This window comes from Mesocricetus auratus, unplaced genomic scaffold (assembly GCF_017639785.1).
Source record: "Mesocricetus auratus isolate SY011 unplaced genomic scaffold, BCM_Maur_2.0 Super-Scaffold_100015, whole genome shotgun sequence".
Taxonomy (NCBI): Eukaryota; Metazoa; Chordata; class Mammalia; order Rodentia; family Cricetidae; genus Mesocricetus; species Mesocricetus auratus.
In genome coordinates, this window is record NW_024429198.1 from 25,762,558 (window position 1) to 25,781,175 (window position 18,618).

At 40.9% G+C, this 18,618-nt stretch overlaps 1 protein-coding gene across 2 annotated transcripts in view; it reads left to right on the forward strand.

The window, feature by feature from the left end:
• The window catches only part of Sema5a (semaphorin 5A), a 427,756-nt gene extending 418,838 nt beyond the window's left edge, over nucleotides 1–8,918 (forward strand). For both annotated transcript variants that reach the window (XM_040757698.1, XM_040757699.1), the window contains exon 23: nucleotides 1,853–8,918. In XM_040757698.1, coding sequence (XP_040613632.1) covers nucleotides 1,853–1,972 — 120 coding nt within the window. In that variant the 3' untranslated portion in view covers nucleotides 1,973–8,918. The remainder of the gene's footprint in view (nucleotides 1–1,852) is intronic.
• Nucleotides 8,919–18,618: the final 9,700 nt, after the last annotated feature.

An 18,618-nucleotide genomic window follows, 5' to 3' on the forward strand; every position in this document is an offset into this window, starting at 1 on the left:
AATGTAAAAACCATGGGACACAGAGGAGTGCTGTGCTGTAGTCATCTGGATATGATATGGCTATCCATCACAATCAGGATCTCACCAAAGCTGTGCTTACCTGCACAAGATCAAGGCATAGATAGGTCATAGATGATCTAAAGGTCCTACTTTATCCTGAGGGGCTACTGGCAGTGGGTAGTTGCTGGAACATGGAGAATCACTCTACTGAGGATATGGTCCATGGTGGGTTTTCCATGCTCCCATGGACATTCCTACACCCATGGGCAGCATTAACCAGACTTAGTCTGCTATTAAAAAGCAAACATGAAGCTTGGAGAGAAAAATGTTGGGGGATATGAGAGGAGGTGGAATGGGAAATGGGAGAATAGATAGCATACTTCATTGTGTGATTGCTTTAATTGTACAAAATTTTGAAAAATCAAGTCTTTAAAAAATAACGCAATGAAATCCACAATTAAAAAAGCAGAATGTATATCACATTTAGATTTCTCAGACTCAGACAGCAGATTTATGACCCCGAACTCAAGGTCCTCACTTCCTTCTCTGCCACTCATACAGGGATAGGGTGGGTTCATTTTGTTTGTTTGCTTAACCTATAAACTCAACTTGAACCAGAACTCTGGATCTATCACTAGCTCCCACCTTTTAGATGATGGAGTAAGAATAAAGTGAAAGACAGAGGACTTGTTCATAGTCTATCAGAAAATTTGAGCTGCGGGCTTTCCAAACAAAACTGCAGAGCCCCTATAGCTTGATGCCAACATATCAGCATGTCTGCAGTCTTGCTACTTTAATCAGCAGTAGGTAGCTGAGCTGGTCTGTGTTCTTGCCTCAGGTAGTCTCCCATTCTGAGGTGATATTAGAAATGTTACTGCCATGAGGGGAAGAAAAAACACCAGTGTCTGCCTAGTCTACAACAAATCCTTCAAGAACTTTATTCAACTAATTATTTGAAGTTAGTGTCCACCTACCCTGTTTCATCTTAATCTTGGCCTTCTCAGTATTTACTTTCTACTTGGTATAATTTATCTCTTTGAAGTTACATGTGACTTTAATGACAGTTAATGAGGTAGGGCATCTGTGTCACAGATGGCCACAGCGGACATGTTTTAATGAGTGCAGAATGGAAATGGACTATGGCATTTGAGACAGATGCCCTTACTTAAAGAAGCTCTATATTCTTTGATAAATACTGATGGCATCTGGAGGAGGAAGACTGATTTCTTTAAGAGTGTGACTCCTACTCCACGCTGCAGGGGATGGTCCTATACCCAGGAGTATAGAGGTAGCATAAATTGGAGTCATTGGATTATCTGTTTTAAAAGATTAAAGATAGGACATTAAGGTGAGGGTTTAGTAGGTAGGAATGGATCTGAAAGAAGAATAGGAAGGGATGGAATGTGAATATGACTAAAATACATTTATAAAATTTTCAAAGAATTAGTGAAATCAACATAATGTATGTAGCTCTTCATGGAAGTCTAGACACATATTAGTATATCCCCAGGTATGGAAAATAACTTGGGAAGTATACACAAATTTGTATGAGTCTTAGAGGCTTTCTAGACATTCAGACTTTGGATTTCTGGTCCTGTCTCCCTTGGTTCCTTCCTGATTAAAGTGCTAAAGTAGGCCAGATGCTACGGAAGACAGCCAGCCTTATCCAGCTATTAGCCAAGTTTTCCTTGAGGCAAATGAGCTGAGAAGGCAGTAAATGAGAAGACACCTTCCAAACTAATAGAGCCTTCAGAGAGAGCTCAAATTCAGCATAGCATCTCCTGAGGTTTTTTTTCCCCTTTAGAAACACCACTTACTGAACATTCTAAATCTTTTCAAACATATTTTGCAGGCATTTAACAAAAACAACTTGATCCTAGAGGAGAGAAACAAATACTTCAACCCACATCTCACTGGGAAGACCTATTCCAACGCCTACTTTACAGATCTCAACAATTATGATGAATACTAGCCGCTCTTCTATTTCTGGTTCCTTATAAGCTCTCTGCTCCTCGAAGCCGTGCTCCATGACTACCCCTATTTCTGAGGCTTCGAAGATGATGTGTGGATTCATTGCAAGTGCATTTCAAGCCAGGACTTTCCCATTGCTACAAAAACAAAACCATACACCCATAAACACCTAAATGTGGTGTTGTGACAATCTGGTCTGTAGCAAACATTTGATTGTTGCTCAGTGAGCCATGGTGTGAAGTTTTGTATTGTGTCCAACAAAAACTCTAACTGGTCTATTGTTTCATGAGTTTTATTTCATAAATGTGCCAACCACGTTAGATAGGTGTCTTCAGAAACATTACATCTTTTGAGTGTAGAGCTTCATGATGTTTTAATTTAAAAAACAAAGAAGCAAAACCAGGCACTTTATCTGAGAGATCCCTTTCCCCCACAGGTCTATAGTAATTCAAAGAATGAAGATATGACTATGACCAACTCCCCAAACGCTGTTCTTGGACAGAGCTTGTTTGCACTTGGGGTGATTCCTTCCCACCTGCCCTGGACCTGTAGTCATGGTCCACCAAGGCCCTTTACTGTGCCCTGGGATAGTGATTGTCATCATCGTGTGGTGAACACATGAAACAGAGAACAGACAGTGAGACACACAGCAGTGTTCTGCAGCTTGCAGTGAAACTAGCCTTACTCTGACTTTCGGACTCCATGGCATTCCGGGGAGCTCCTTGCCATGCTGTGGGCCTGAAGGCCACCTGCCTGGGCAGTGGGAATATGCTGAAGAGCCAATCTTAGCATTTGGGTAGACTCCACATCCCTCTGTCCCTCCCTGGAGAGAATATTCTTGGACATTATGATGCCAGTTGTGGAAAACAATGAAAGTACCAAATTGTAACTGAAAGCTACTCTTTTTTATTTTTTATTTTTTGTGTTACGCAGTGTTGAATGAACTAATGTTTAATGACACGCATTGTTTGTATTTAGCATCTTTGATGTGTCTAATGTACATCAATGGGCCCCTATCAAGAGCATTAAAGGAGTGTAAAGCTGTTCCTCTAGAGCTCAGCACAGTCACACTGGAGTGACACTGCAGTTACCATGGTCCCCTTGTTTGTCCCCTGCTGCTCCCAGGCCAGAGGAGGGAGAGGCTCTGGTGTCTTTACCTCAGTGCTGCCTTCCTGTTCACCCAGCCTAGCCGGACCCACTTCTGCACCTGAGGCAGTAGCTGTCAAGAGGTACCTTGAGAGGTAGCAGGTTAGAAGGTCAGGGCTCTAGTGAACCCTCTGCGCTCACTCGTGATGGAATGTTGTGAGGCCATTCCTTGGTCTTCAGAGGAGTAAAGAAGATCCATTAACAGCTGATATATGGGTACCGATTTAATGCTTTTTAAAAGCAAAGACAAAATGGTTTGTCTGTGCCACGAGACACTATGATAAAGGCCTGAGTAGGCCTTCATACGTGTTCTTATAAGTAAATAAACTTTCATGCCTATGCAAATGTATAGCACCGGGGTAAAGATTACAGGGTCTTATGAGTGTGTTTTCCCCTATCAAATATAAAATCTCAGAAAATGTTCCCCCTGAAAATCCCATGACTAATCACGAATTATTCTCATCTAAACACATTTTTCAGACATAACTCTGTGTTAAAACTGAAATTAAAGCAGCAGATGGGCTCTGGGAGATGTGTCAGATTGTGAAGAAATGGCATATGGGAATATCCCAGTGGGACATCGTGTGGCATTTCACACACTTCTTCCACAGTGTACATGGCCTCCGTTGCACACACATTTGAAAACTCCACACTCAACAAATAGATGTGTCAGATGATTTATTCCTTGTCTCTGGGGCAGATTTTCATTGAATGCCTCAACTCATCTCATTACTTTCTCTTAAGAAAAGAATAAATCCTCCTGGTGTAGCACTAAATTTTCTTGTTTTTAAAAATAAGCTTCCCTTCTTGAGTATTTCTCTAACTTGGAAGACCATTTTCTTTCTGCTGGGAAGGAGGGTGCAAATGTTTCAAGAAGTTGTTGCTAAACTTGATAATGCTTTCTGAATGGCCTCCAGTCTGGTCTGTATCAGTTTGATATTGTAACCCCAAGTCAGAATTCTCGTGTTTGAAACAAGACAATATTTTGACATTACTATTGCCTTTTTAAAGCTTCATTTTTTACTTCCTTGTTCTCTTCAAATTTCCATCCCCAACCACCAGGCATTTGCTCTTATTTAGCTAGACAATTGGAACAATTGCTTAGGAATGCCACAGCTATATTCTGGTTTTCACCTCCAGTGATGTGACTTCTTTTCTGAAGGTGCATTGTTGCTACTCCTGGTACAGTGCATGCCATATTATATTCCAGGCCTCTTGTTAGCACACACACACACACACACACACACACACACACACACACACACACACACACACACGATATGCAGAGAACCTGCCACCCTCTTTGTGACCCCCTTTTCAGAGTAGATCTGCTCTACCTGGGGACTCTTTGTCTGTGGTTAGACTGCAACCTGTGGGTTATGTTTTAAATTCCAGACTGGCAATTTCATTTCCTTCCCTCCTCCCTGCTTCATTCCTCCCTCTAACCCTTATTGCCTTCCTTTATTCCTTCATTCTTCCTTGCTTCCTTTTGCCCTTTAATACAAGAAACACATGAAGGAATTCATATTTTTAAGCTACATCTGGCTGAACCTGTTGTCAAATGACATTAATCAGCTTATTTTCTAGAGATTGGGTTCACGCTTGGCTGGTTTTCATTAGGAAACTGGCTTCAGTTGTATGCTTGCATACTTTGGGAGTTGGTCCTGATGTTTTTTAGAGTTCTCTCTCTGATTAGACCATCGTCAATCCTGCTATGTGCTGACATTCTGCAGAATCTTTGCCCACTGCACATACTGAGACATTTCCAAATACCCTGGGGACTTTCTTGGAACTGGGGCCTCTGTTGCCACTGACTGAACTATTTGAGTTCTAAGGAACTCTGGGACATTGGGTGAGACTAAGCTACACACACACACACAAGCTTTTGTCGTCATAGTTCAAGGCTTTTTCTTCAAAACTTCCCAATGCAAGCAAGGCATCTTTATGTCTCTGCCCCTTAAAACTTACTGGTGGTATCCAAGCATCCCTGGTCCTCTTGGATACATCAACACACATGTTAAAGAAGATTCTACCGAGAATTGACGTTGACCTTTCGGTAAAGGAATTGAAGATAAGCCATAATTAGTAAATATTTGTGAGGGCATATGCCATTGAGATGCCTCTGTCACTAGGAAGGGTCAATTAACATAGTTAGGTGTGAATGCTGTTGACTCACAGGCGATACTGAAGAAAAGACAAACAGTTGTGGTATGTGAGATGAAAAGGTGAGGGTTATATTACTCTCTACTGAATACACTTCATAGGCCCTGAACAGGATCTGGCCCACAACCAACTACTATGATCCTGACATCTGGACTCTTCTATAATCATATTTTCTGGGTGCATGAGTCTTAGTCAAGGGTTATCTACAAAGGGATGAAAATGACCCAGTTTGACACAGCTGTCAGCAAATGTTCCACAGGAATCTTGCCTTCAATACTGTGGACAATTTTTCATCAAAGAGGATTTCGCCTAAGGGATACGTTATTGTATGATTGGATAGCCCAAGAGATGTTACTATAAAGATGCATCAGGTTTGCATTTGCTCATTTCGTCTAAATACAGCCTACTGGTATATGAATATGTGTATATACTCACGTTTCTTTGCTGAATTTTCTTGCTTTTAGAATAAGCCACAAATAATTCCCAATAGGTCAAGCCAAATTCCTTATCAATTTTTCCACAGGGTCATCAACTTTTTTAACCTTGATGTAACCTAAACTCTCCAGTGAGTCCTTCATGTCTTAAGTCACATTTTGGAGTCCACTAAGTTCAGCACTACTGTCTCAAAAGACAATTTGGGATCCCCAACCAGAAATTCCAGATACCATTTACCAATGGGTGATATAGTGAACTCTGTCAGCATCAGCTCAAACTCCTTTTCAAGTGACAGGCTATGTCTGAGTCTTGAGGCCCATGGAGGTTTCAAAACAGTAAACATAGATCAACTCCTTTGCAAACTCTGCTGTTTTACTGGAGCCTAAAGATGGTATTGAACATGCCCAGCTCACCCATTCATTCCTGTACCTTCACTACTTCATGGAGCATCTAGAACCTTATGTTGACACATCATTGTCAATCTCTCAAAACCTGTTATTAGCCATGGGTATTTGATATTATCTACTATCAAACACTAGGACATCCTGAGTGCTCTGCTTTTTTGAGAAATGCATGTGAGATGGGAAAACCTAAGTTAATGTTCTTGCTGACCTAAGAGACATACCATAGGGAATACTGTGTGAGAGATTAATGCCCAGAGCCCAGAAATCATTTGTCTCTCCAGCTTATCTTTTCAGCTGTTATCATTAATTTAAATGATGTAAGGAGATTCCACAGCTCTATAAATACTAAGCTGAGGCCTTCAGGTTGTGTCTATGAATAATCCCATGAAAGGAAGGAAATGTGTTATTTTCCAGTTTGTTGCAGTTCCCTTTGGGAAACTGAAACCCAGTGGATAATACATAGTTTGAAACCATTGACAGAAGTTGCAAAAGTCACACTTCCTTGTGAATGTATATTGAAGTTGCATTCACATTGTAATGTTACATTATCAGAATTTTGATGCATGTTACTGAAGCATCATTGATGGAAACAAGTCTCCTAAAACAGAATGTGCAAAGAATGTGCAGTCTCCCAAGCACCAATCTGGAGCCTGGCACAAATAGTATAGTTCATAATGAGATCCCAGCCACAAAACATGATCTTCTGCCATTTAAACTTATTTTCCATGACCAGACCTTATATCAGCTCTGCCCCCAAGCAGACATGCTTCACTGAGAAAAATTGACTAAACTAATCAAGGATACTCTTGGATCAGAAAGAGAAAGTCAGAGATGGAAATCACTAAAATGTAAGCTGGGCAGGAAAATCTCCATCCCTTCATAATCAGTCAAGAACCTAAGACTGATAGGCCAAACATAATCCTTATCTTTCCCAGCTTTTTGGTAATTTAATACCAGATGGTTCCAATGTTAGATAAATGCAAGCAAAAAGCTAAGCCTGGGCTGTGATAAGCAGAAACTGTTCTTCCATCACGACATTAAAGGAGGTCTGTTATCTGCAGGAGGTGATTGACTTTCCTTACAAAGTTGCCAGTGCCTTTTGTAAGCTCTGCACTGTTGTTTCTCCTGGTTATTGATCGTTCCAATCAGAAGCTGAGGGTTTGTTGTATACACTTTGAGGAAAACTACTTGTGTGTGTCTTTGAACTTAGGAACAGAAAATGAGAGAGAAATGTTTCATGTTCCGGTGTGGTTTTGCTCTCCGAACAGGAACAAGGGTGTGTCCCGATGAGGGGACCCTATTCCAGTCTGCAAAAACAAACAAACAAACAAACAAACATTGCTTTAATTTTTAAATCTTCATGGAAACATGCTAGATCCTGTCCTTTGATAAGAAAGTCCACTTGGTGTGTGTAGAAGTCAAGGTTTGTTTCTGTTGCCCTTCGGGAGGGTAACAGGTACAAGGGAAACAGATGCAGGTTACCAACAGTGACACAGAATGTGGAATGAGAACCAACCAGAATGTCCTGTGGGTTGTTTTGTCTTATTTTGCAACTCCAGTATCTGAACTGCTTGATAAATTAATAAAATTGATACCTTCTACTTGGTTTAAAATGTTATCAGTGTCTTCTATGTTAAAGCCAACCACTCATCTCTTACACCATCACTGTGGACTAACATCCAGCTTCAAGGTCTGCTGCTTCAAAAGATGCGCGGTGAAAGCCTCCAACCACCGACTCACCAGAATGCTCACCTCATCTGTCTGTAAGACACACCGGTTTGTCCCAGTGTAAGATTCTGCAAAACATAGGACCAAACGTGTGCTACCCCATTTGGTTCGATTTTATACCTGCTATGCCTCCTTGTCTGTTTCGTGATACAAAATAAACTGTTTGGGATTGTTTCATTTCCCATTCATTTAAATTTCTCCTAGGCCAACTTCAGCCTTTGGTAAACTTGCAGACTGTTACCAATCTTAAAATTTAAACTTCAAAGGTAATATGTATTAGCTACTACAGAGCCATTTCAAGAGTGAAGTAGCTCTGCATTCCTCGGTCAGTTCCCTAACAGAAAGCAGCCACTTGGGTATGTGTGGGAATGCACCTGGGTTATTTTCTGCCTCAGACATTGGGCAGTCCATGCTATTCGGTCTTTATGTCTGGCTGTCAGTTTTTCTCCTGAACGCTCAGTAGAGTATGCATTGGTAGTTTTCTGTGATCATCATCATTTTGTTTCACTCGTTAATGCACTGGTTTTATGTTCTTCCTTGCCTCAAATTGTTGCTTATGATACCTGGCAGATATCTTGTTTTCAGAAATCAGTTTAAGACCCTAATTGTGTCAACCCAGGCAGGAAACGCATTCTGTCTATCACTGAACCAATTATGGAAGTTCCGAAAAGAGGCAGGCAGGGGCACTTCCCAAACAATTAGCCAAAACCAACTCACACCTGTCTAACCAAACATATTAATGAGGTGAAACTTGCACTTATTATAAAAGTGAAAATGTCATCTTGTATGACTGCCCTAGGCGCATTCCCAGCATCTATGTCTCCACTTTCTTCATCTCTTTTAACAATGAAGTCGTGAAATGGTCCTACATATTGCCAAGAGCACAACACTGCTCCCTTCCTAGAACCTCCTCCCAATCCCACTCTGCCAACATTTTGTGGAAACTAAGAGAGTCGTAATTATGTACAGATAAATTGTATTATATTTTTTGTACTTAATGTTTTGTGTAAATAGTTTGCTTCATTCAGTTGTATGTGAGTATTGAAATAAACTCTGCCATTTAGGAAACAATCAGTTGCATTTTTCTTTCCATCGCCTCCCAAAATGTGGTAAGGCTACTTGGAGGATCAGATTTCATCAGAAGGGCACGGATGACCCTCTAGGTGAACCTGCACAACTCACTTGTTTGACCTTCTTCTTGGGTCTCTTGATGATGCACAGAACAGAACCACGCAGACTCACGCAGATGTGGCAACCAACTTTTATGAATATTCCTGTGGTAATTTGGAGCTGTGTGGTAAGGAAAGCCAATCCAATCCTCTGTTTAAGGTGTGAGCATCAGGTGTTGACTGTGATAGAAGTATATACAGTGGTTGACTGACATCAGATGCTACTCACTCGCGGCTGCCTAACGAGGTCTTTTTGAATGAACCGATGACATGCAGAGAGCACAAACATAGCTAGATACTCATATTTCAATATCCATACAATATTTCAGTATATTTATATTTATCTACATATTTAAATTAGGTGCATGTAGTTATGTATCTTATATGTGCACATATGGCATGTACTTATAAACAGACATAGCTCCAATTATTTTATATAAACATGTGTATATATTTCAATGGATCAAAAACCCCAAAACAGATCAGTTAATATAGAGGTCAAATATGAACATAATACAATAAAGCTATATAAATTTAAGCTATCAATAGTTATAAAGATTAAACTGCTTTGACCCCAAGTAATAAGCTATTCAAAACTTTAAAGCATCCCATGAAGAATTTCTATTTAGCTATTAGTTTTTTTAAGTAGGAACAATATACTGTTGCTCAATTTTATTTTTTACATTTTTTATCATTTGTGATATCTATAATACATATAATACATATTCTGATAGTCTCACACTGTTCATGTATTCACACTCTCTTAGAATTGTCTTCATTTGATCTTTAAAAACTAAAGTTGAAATAGGATTTAAATAACTCTGCATCTCCTAGAAATTTATAATGTAATTTTCTATTAAAGTGCCTCTTTAGGCTAGTTGAAAAAGAATGGCAGAAATAATGGAATGCATGGCCTCCATAGCTCTAAATAGTTAATGGAAGAGCAAATTAACCTTAAAATAGTCTCTGAAAGTATCACTTCCTGAAATTATTATTTTAAGTGGTGCCTTCATTAAATCACATTGAAAATGATGCCAGAGAGTGAGTTCCTTCTTTAATTTGCCTTTTGTACGTTTCCCTTGAAGCTGTTGCCCCATTTCAGCAATCCCAGAGCTAGGAACAGAGCTACAGGTTTGCATTTGTAAAGTCTAGTCTGCGTGTTACAAACAGATAAGGACAAAGGTAGCTTGGAGATAATCCATGTTAAGCTTTTCCCCATGCAATCAACCAGAACTCCCAGGAAATCTCTAGTATCAAGGAATATTATTCATATTTTAATGCAGAGTGACATTAAATGCAGAGTGACAGCCGAACTGTGATTTTTATCTACATGCAGGCATAAGTGAGTCAGGTTTTTGTGAAGGTATGCTTTCAGGTTGTTTATGCGGTCATGTTCCACAGGCTAGATTTCCTTTGAATGCGGTATGAAGTATAAGCACTCATTGTAGTTTTCTGCCTCTGCACTGTCTTCTCTTCCACCTAAGAGCTGCTGGGTCACCCCCTGTTCCCTGTTAGTACATGCACATTACATGATCTGTTTGAGCCCCTACAGAAGCCATGTGTCCCCTGGTGACCAGGTCTCTCCTACCATGGCCAGTGTCATGAAGAGATGGAGGTATAGAGGGATATTTCAGAACAATGATGCGGGGCAGGGGCTGGAATCATCCATAGAACCTCCAAATCCTCTCACGAATTAGAGGAATCACCACCTGACAGGACACCAGTGGGAGAGGCTGTTCATTCACAGGCCCGGATGTGTAACCACAGCCTATCACAACATTACAGAGTGAGAAGACAGGAGAAGTGTGCCAAGACAGTAACGCCCCTTGGTCAGGAGCCTGACACTTTGGCTCTGAACACTGTGCCAGTGAGTCCAGCCAAAGTCAGCTAGATAATCCAGGAAATCAGAATATGGTGAGGTTATCTTGCTTAGTGATGAGCTGGTGTACTTTTAAGTTCATCATTGTACATTCTGTAATTTAGTCAGGTTACTTCTAAGTTTCAACAGGGTAGTAAAAGTGAAAGAAAAACCATGGTAACAACAAACCCCTTTGCTGCGTAGTATAATGACATTTGGGGCTCGTGCAGGGCTTCGTGAGACAATGAGATCTCGCCTTGCCTCAGCAGACATGCATCTGAATCTATTTCCAGCAACCTCTGGGGTGACAGCTCACTACCGTGCCGAGGTTAGTAAGACTGATGGAAACAACAGAGGAAACACATTTAGGGGAAAATCTGTGGCTGGTCTCAATCCCACAGCCATACTGTGCCAGCCCTGGGCACCCACCTCTATTGACAAAATTCTTGAAGCATAAAGCAAAAAAACCAAGCTTGTGTTTTGTAACTCAGAATAGATTTAGGCTGGAATACTGCATTGGGTTAGTCTTTGAACAAGGAGGTGTGTGCGTGAGGAACTCTCCTAGAAACAGTGCTTGGTTGTTACTTGAGGGCTGTGTCCACTGCACTGTAAATGTCTGCCTGCTGGCCCCACCGTCCACACTGCTCACACCAAAGCTAAATCCAAAAAAATACCTTGACAGAAGTGCTGCCTAATACAGCACCATTCAGAAAGTCCTCCGAAATGCTCAAGGCATCTTAAAGTAAATGTTTTCTGCCAATTAGATGTGATTTATTGATATAAGGATCATATTTCAAATATGAATCTGGAAAAATCTAGATATATCAATATGGGAAAACATGTAACAAAATTGTGGTCCATTTTAATTGAAACATCTAGAGTTACTTGAGAAAGGAGCTCCAGTCGGAGGAGGTGTTGTCTAGATCACGTTGAACTGTGGTTATGGCGTGGGGACTAACTCGATTGTGCCAACTGAGATGGAAAGACGCTCCCTGCCCCCTCCCCTAACTGGTGGCACCGTTCCTTTAACAGGAGACCCTGAAATGAGCAGGAAGAATGTGATCTCCGCACTAACATGTACATATTGATTCAATACAGACAGGCTACCACAGCTCTTACCATGCATGGGGTGTGACCAGTTCCTTCAAGTCCATTTGTAACCTGGAATTGTGAGCCAAAGAGATTTTTCTCGCTTAAGTGGCCTTTGACAGGATACTTGATCACAGTAACCAAAATGAGTAATAATAATAGCCAGGCGGTGGTGGCACACGCCTTTAATCCCAGCCCACGGGAGGCAGAGGCTGGCGGATCTCTGTGAGTTCAAGAGCAGCCTGGTGTACAAGCGCTAGTTCCAGGAGAGCCTCCAAAACCACAGAGAAACACTGTCTCGAAAAACCAAAAAAAAAACCCGTAATAATAATAATACAATGATCATGTGTATAAATTAACTCAGAAATCACCTTATCTACAGTAAGAAGTTGAGAGCATAAAGCTTCCAAACTAAAATTTTTGTGACCTTGGGAAACAAAGATGCCAGACGATACAGGAAACATAATCCATAAAGGAAAACTATGACAAAAAAAAACATCTGTGCTGTAGGAAAGGTACTGTTACATTTCATTGATTATCTAAGTGTCTATGTTTGTATATGTGTTAATACATGGAGCTGGAGTTAGTGATAATTGTTTGCTGCCTCTTGTTGGTGCTGGGAACTGAACTTCAGTCCTTTCCAAAGCAGCAAGTTCCTTTAACCCCTGAGCCATCTTGTCAGCACCAGAAAAACATCGTTAGTGATGTGAAAAGTCAGCCATGTTCTGAAAAAACAGCAGCAACAACAACAACCTCAGTATAAATACTCTGTGCCAGGCTGTATTAAAAAGCCTATCTCATTAATACAACTAGAGTTGAACATAGCCTTCACCAAAGAAAACATTCACGTGGAACACACACACAGGAGAAAGTGATTGGCATCATCACTTTCTCCTCTCTCTTAATTCACTTGGGGAAGGTGAATTAAGCCACTTGAAATACCGCTGTGTTTCTGCTACAGTGCTTAAACTCTGTGACAATACTGATGGTTGGGGAGGATTTGGATCTCAGAGAAATGCAAACTTGGTGATAATCAAAATGGAACAGCCACATTAAAAAACAGTTCTACGGTTTCTTATCAAGCTGCATGTTTATTACATAGCTCTGCAATACTTAAATATTTACTCAGGGAGAAACGAGAACATATGTCCACAGGAAGATTTGTACGCCAAATGCATAGGATAAAATTCATGGTAGAAGAAGCCTGGAAGGAGTCCAAATGTCCAGCAATTAGTGGATGAGTAAGCAGATTGTGGTATACCGTAAAATGGAACATGGCTTGGCAATAAAAGGAAAAAATACTGGCAGACACTGCAATGTAAATGAAGCCAAGAGCATTATACCAAGTAAAATAAGCCAGTCTCCCTTAGAAGAAACGGTATGCCTCATGACTCTATTCATTCTGAAAGAGAGAAAACTATGGTGACAGAAAAAGAGAATCTGGCCTGCCTAATTGGGGGGAGGGAGGGGGTATATTGTCTCTTCACAAGAACTACATGGAAATGTTTTCCGTAGCAGAACTAGGCTGTCACAGCTATAATTTTTAAACTGGCAAAATTAAATTTATTTTAAAATTTACTTGTACATTTTAGTTTGTATTATTTGTAAATTTCAGCAATACAGGTGGAAGTTAGGAGAGCTGTTGTTTACCTACAACCCCAGCAGGACTTGAGAAACCAGGATTATGAATGTGAAATAAGAGTTGGATAAGCAGTGAGTTGGAGGCAGCCACAGGTACAAAATGAAGTCCTGTCCTAAAGAAGGGGGAAAAATGAAGAAGGAAAAAGTCTAGACTATTCCTTCATAAACAAAATAAAGAAATTTCTGCCAAATAGAACAAATTGTCTCCTGGTTTACAGCCTCTGCTTGAAGTAGGGAAAAAGGAGGCCATCTATCTTGGAAAGATTCAGAGTGATCACTTTGGTTAATATAATTTGAAACCACAATTCTATGAAAAACTGAAAACAAATGTGTTATCTTTGTGTTACTATAATAATACATGAAGCAGCAAGCTTATAAAGATAAAAGAGATCTAGTTCAAAATGTTAGATGTTTAAGCTACAACCGTGATATCCCCACAAAACAACTGCCTAAATAAGACTTGAAAATGCCAATGCCTATAAGCATGCTATCTCAAATGGAGGAAATGTCACAAGGTCTCATCCCTAGACAAAGAACTATATCTTATGACTATTGATGACAAAGAAGGAATTCATCTCTCCAGGGAGGAGCACCCAACCCTGCAAAAAAACTGGTTATCCAATAACAAGTACTCAGCCCTGAAATCAAATGCATACAAGCAACACTAAACAGATTCAATAGTCTGTATTTATATATTTATTCATATATAATAGTCAAAGAAAATTAGTCATCAATTTGAGCAGGTATCTGGGATTAGACATAAGAGACATTAGGGGAATTAGGTTTAATTTAAAAAATAAGTAAAAATAAAAAACCAAAGGGTAGAAATTTAAAGCCCCATCATTGAGTAGTCCCAATTGTTTGGACTCTGAACAGAAAGAAACCAGTATATAAACTCTCCTCTCCTAAGCTGCTGCACACAAGTTACCCCAGACCCTCTACAACACAAGGGCCTTCTAGATGGTCCCACATTCCAAAGGTTCCACAGCCTGGCATCAGTGCCACCCTGGGGTTGCAATTAATCACAGAGGGTGATAGCAGGACACAAGCTGCATCACACCATAGCAGTAAGTTTGGTTAAGAGGAAGGGTGCAGTCTGTAAAGTAAGCAAAGAAATGATGGTGTGGACTGGAAATGTAGCTCATTGATAGGATATTTGTCTATCATTACTGAGCCCCTAGATTCAACCACTAATGCCACAAAAATATTAAAAAATGAAGGATGGAAGGAAGGCAGGCAGGCAGAAAGGAAGGAAATTATAAAGGGGTAATTAAAAGAAACCATTGAAATCTGGAAAAAAACAAATATTTCTGGGAAATTATCTCTACAAGCCTTGGGTAGTAGTAGGAAATTAGTGATGAAGACAGAGGTTAGCAGCTAGAACTGAAGGAAGACGCCACACGCAGCACCAGTGGAAATCATGAAGTTTTAGAGTCGATGAGAAAAAGAATGGGAAGTTTTTAGCATATACTGACTAGTGAACATGAGAGTATAAGCTTTGGGAAGCAACGTATGAAACAGTCTGAGCACCATCTTGGACTTTCTCAAGTAGATTTACATCGGTTTAATTTTTTAATTTTTTTTTACTTTAGAAGCACTCCTTTTTACATATCAATCCCCCCATTGCCTCGCTCTCCCATCCTCCCGTGCTCCCCACTGACCCCTAACCCACCTCCCCATTCACTCCCCAAGGATAGTGAAGCCCTCCACGGGAGCCCATCAAAGTCCATCACATAAAAAAGGCTTAGATATTTGGCGGAAAGAGTAAAGCATTTAGGAGAAAACTTGGGGCATATGTTAATGCCAGAGTGTGAGCTACGAAAGAACAAATTATATAACTTTGAACATAAAATATAAAAGGTGCTACAATATCAATCATACATTGATACTCCATTTATAAGAGAGGTTGGAGGAGGCAAATTACTGACCGGGTAAAGAAGTGTGAACAATAGGACATGATGTTGGTGTCTCTGGTGGGAGACTTGCAGCTACCAGGAGGTGCCCTCTGTTTCCTTGAGAGCTACCCAGTGACCAACAAGGGGACCCAAAGATTCAACGTAATTGTCTCCAGATTCATTTGTGGGTTTGCAGTATCAATACAACAAACAAATATGGAAGGTGTTTGAGCTACTATAAAATTTGATGTCTATTTGTTAAGGCTTACCTTAGCAGATATAAAATGTTTTATGTTATAATGTCTCCCCAAGTCTCCAGAATTTAAACATGCCACTGCTTCTAAAAATTAACTGCTGCATCTCTCAAGACTGCTGTGTAGCCAGTAAGTTGGTTTCCCTGAATCCTCACAGATGAGGGGCTCCAATGGTGCTTACTCATAAGAGGACTTGAACTTACAGAGTTTGCTTTTGAAATAATCAAATAACTTTACTAGAAAAAAACATTGTTCCTTGAAGTGCCAGTTTCCATGTTGTCTTTGAACATTTCAAGGTCAAAAATTCCCTGAAAATTTATTGAATCTGTGCTGTCAAGCACCTGTGAGTGCTACTATTTGTATTCTTGGAGTTCATGCATGGAAGAGAAACCAACAAAAAGTTTCAACATTTCCCAAGAAGAATCCAAGTCTCTCCTCTGAGACATCCCTTGAGATGCTGAAATCATGATTTGAGATTCTAGAAACATTGCTGACCCTCAGTGAGCCTATCTGGTCACTCCATTCTTCACTCACTGACTGCTACTGCTGTGGAGTCACCATTACTGTCGAGACTCTTCTCCTTTGTCCTCCTGTGACAAGATAAAATGATGTTGTGACACTTTTACAGAAGATGCTGATCCTATGTGCAAAATTTAACTAAGACAATTGTCAAGAAAGCCATTTCATGACTAGTCTCCAGTCCCACTGAAATAAAAAAATTTAAATAAAGTCAGTGTGGCTGGAGGAGAACGCACTTCAGCCTTCAGCGGCTGAGTGTGGAAGGTATTCCTGTGGGGAGACCAGCTGGGCAGAGAGAAGGTAAACGCCGGACACTCTGGTGCTTGGATGCATGTGTGAACTGTCAGGACAGTCAGCCGATGGACACGTTCTCCTTCCCTCATAGCATTATTCTTTTTATCTTAATCTGAAGGATAATGTTTTCCAAATTTTAGACATAACTGTGCAATACTTCCTGAAGTAGTTCTGTATTTCCAGAAAAAGGCATTCAAACTATTCAGGTTACATCTTTGACTCCCAAACATTACTCCTAGAAATAGCCAGAATAATTAATAAGCTCACAGAAATGCCTGTTTTTTATTCCCAGCCCACTAGGTTGACAAGAAAAAGTTACATGCTTAGAAGTTAAACCTAGCAAAGGGATTTTAGATGATGTATATAATCCCTTTCAATTTTTATTTACTTATTTACTTATTTATTCATTTATATTCTTTCATATATTGCATCTGGACTGGTTTCCCCTTCCTCCCCTCCCCCAGTAGCCCCATCTCCACTTTTCTCAGATCCACCCCCACCCCCACCCCCCACATACTCCCCCCCTCCCCCCATCTCCCCTCAAAAAGAACAGGCTTCATAGGGTCATAAAGCGAACATGGCATAATATGCTACATTAAGGCCAGGCACATACCACCATAGGCTGGAAGAGGTGACCCAGTAGGTGGAGAAGGGTCCCACAGGCAGGCAGAAGAGTCAGAGGTCTACCCCTCGCACACCATTTGGTCCCACAAGAAGACCAAGCTACTCAGCCACAGCATACATGTAGAGGATCTAGGTCAGGTCCCTATAGTCTCCCTGATCTCTGAGAGCCTCCATGATTCAGGATCACTTGATTCTGTGGGCTATGTTCTTGTGGTGTCCCCTCTGGGTCCTCTCCCTCCTCCACAGGACTCCTCAAGCTATGCCTAATTATCTTTAGTGTGGGACTCTGCATCCAGCCCATCAGCTGCTGTATGAAATCTCTCTGGTCTTTCTGACGAGGACTCTGCTAGACCCTGGTCCCAGAACACTCTGAAGGTAGGACAAGCTGTACGTTGAAGGTTTTGGGGCTGGGTTGGAGTCCCAATCCCTCCACTTGAGGGTCAGGCTCCATGCCCCACATTACTAGGAATCTTTTGTAGGGTTACTCTCATAAATTCCATGGCCTTTCTCTTGTACTAGGTTTATACCTTGCCCCTGAAATGCCCCCCAATTCCAGTCATCTCTCCCAGTATCAAAATTTGCTTTTTATTAAAGATATTTAAGGACTTTTAATGTGTGTATTTTGGCATGACTGGTGACAAATCCTTTTGAAAATAAGGACACGGACACAGAGTATGAGGATGGAGGGTGGGGTAGGGAAGAACTGTGGTCCCAAGTGAAGGACCTGAGAAGAGATTAGTGTCACAGTGCACCAGCCACTTCAAGAGTATTGTCACAAGACTCTTGACAGTGAATGGGTGGGACCAGAGGAAGAAGGAGAGGCCAGATGTTAATTTCCAGAAGCTCAGATCCAGAGATGGGATTTAAGAGGTAAGAAGGAGAATCATCCCCGTGTTCTACTGTGAGAAGTGCAGGTTGTGTTTTGAGAAAGGCATTGGATGCAGGGGGAAAGTGATGGACCAAAGCAGTCAAACCCAAGGGGGAGGGTCTAATGGTAAGGGATGTTTGACTTGGATTACTTGCTTTCCTGGAAAGGGAAGGGATGCCATCCAGAGGCTGGCATCCGAGAGGCCAGAGTCAGCCAGCCAGCACTCATTAATCTTCTCTTGGGGATTGTCTAGACACATCATCCCGCCGCTTATGAGTTCTGAACTATTTTATTACAGGCATATGCCTGTGGATGTATTTTCAAATGGATTTGCACTTTGATATTAGCCAAAATGAGCCAGTTAGGAATGGAAGGTAATCCCAGATTTGTAAAGAAAGGCGACTTAAAGTAACAAGAGACTGTTCGTCTCCCAGAAGAAAATTGAAAACTGCCATTCCAAGGCCAGCACAGAGCTGCTCAGGATAGACTCCTTCGGTCCTTCTTCTGCTCTCTGCTGTTTCTAGGAAGAGAGCTCTCTGCATTATTTTTTCCACATAAGG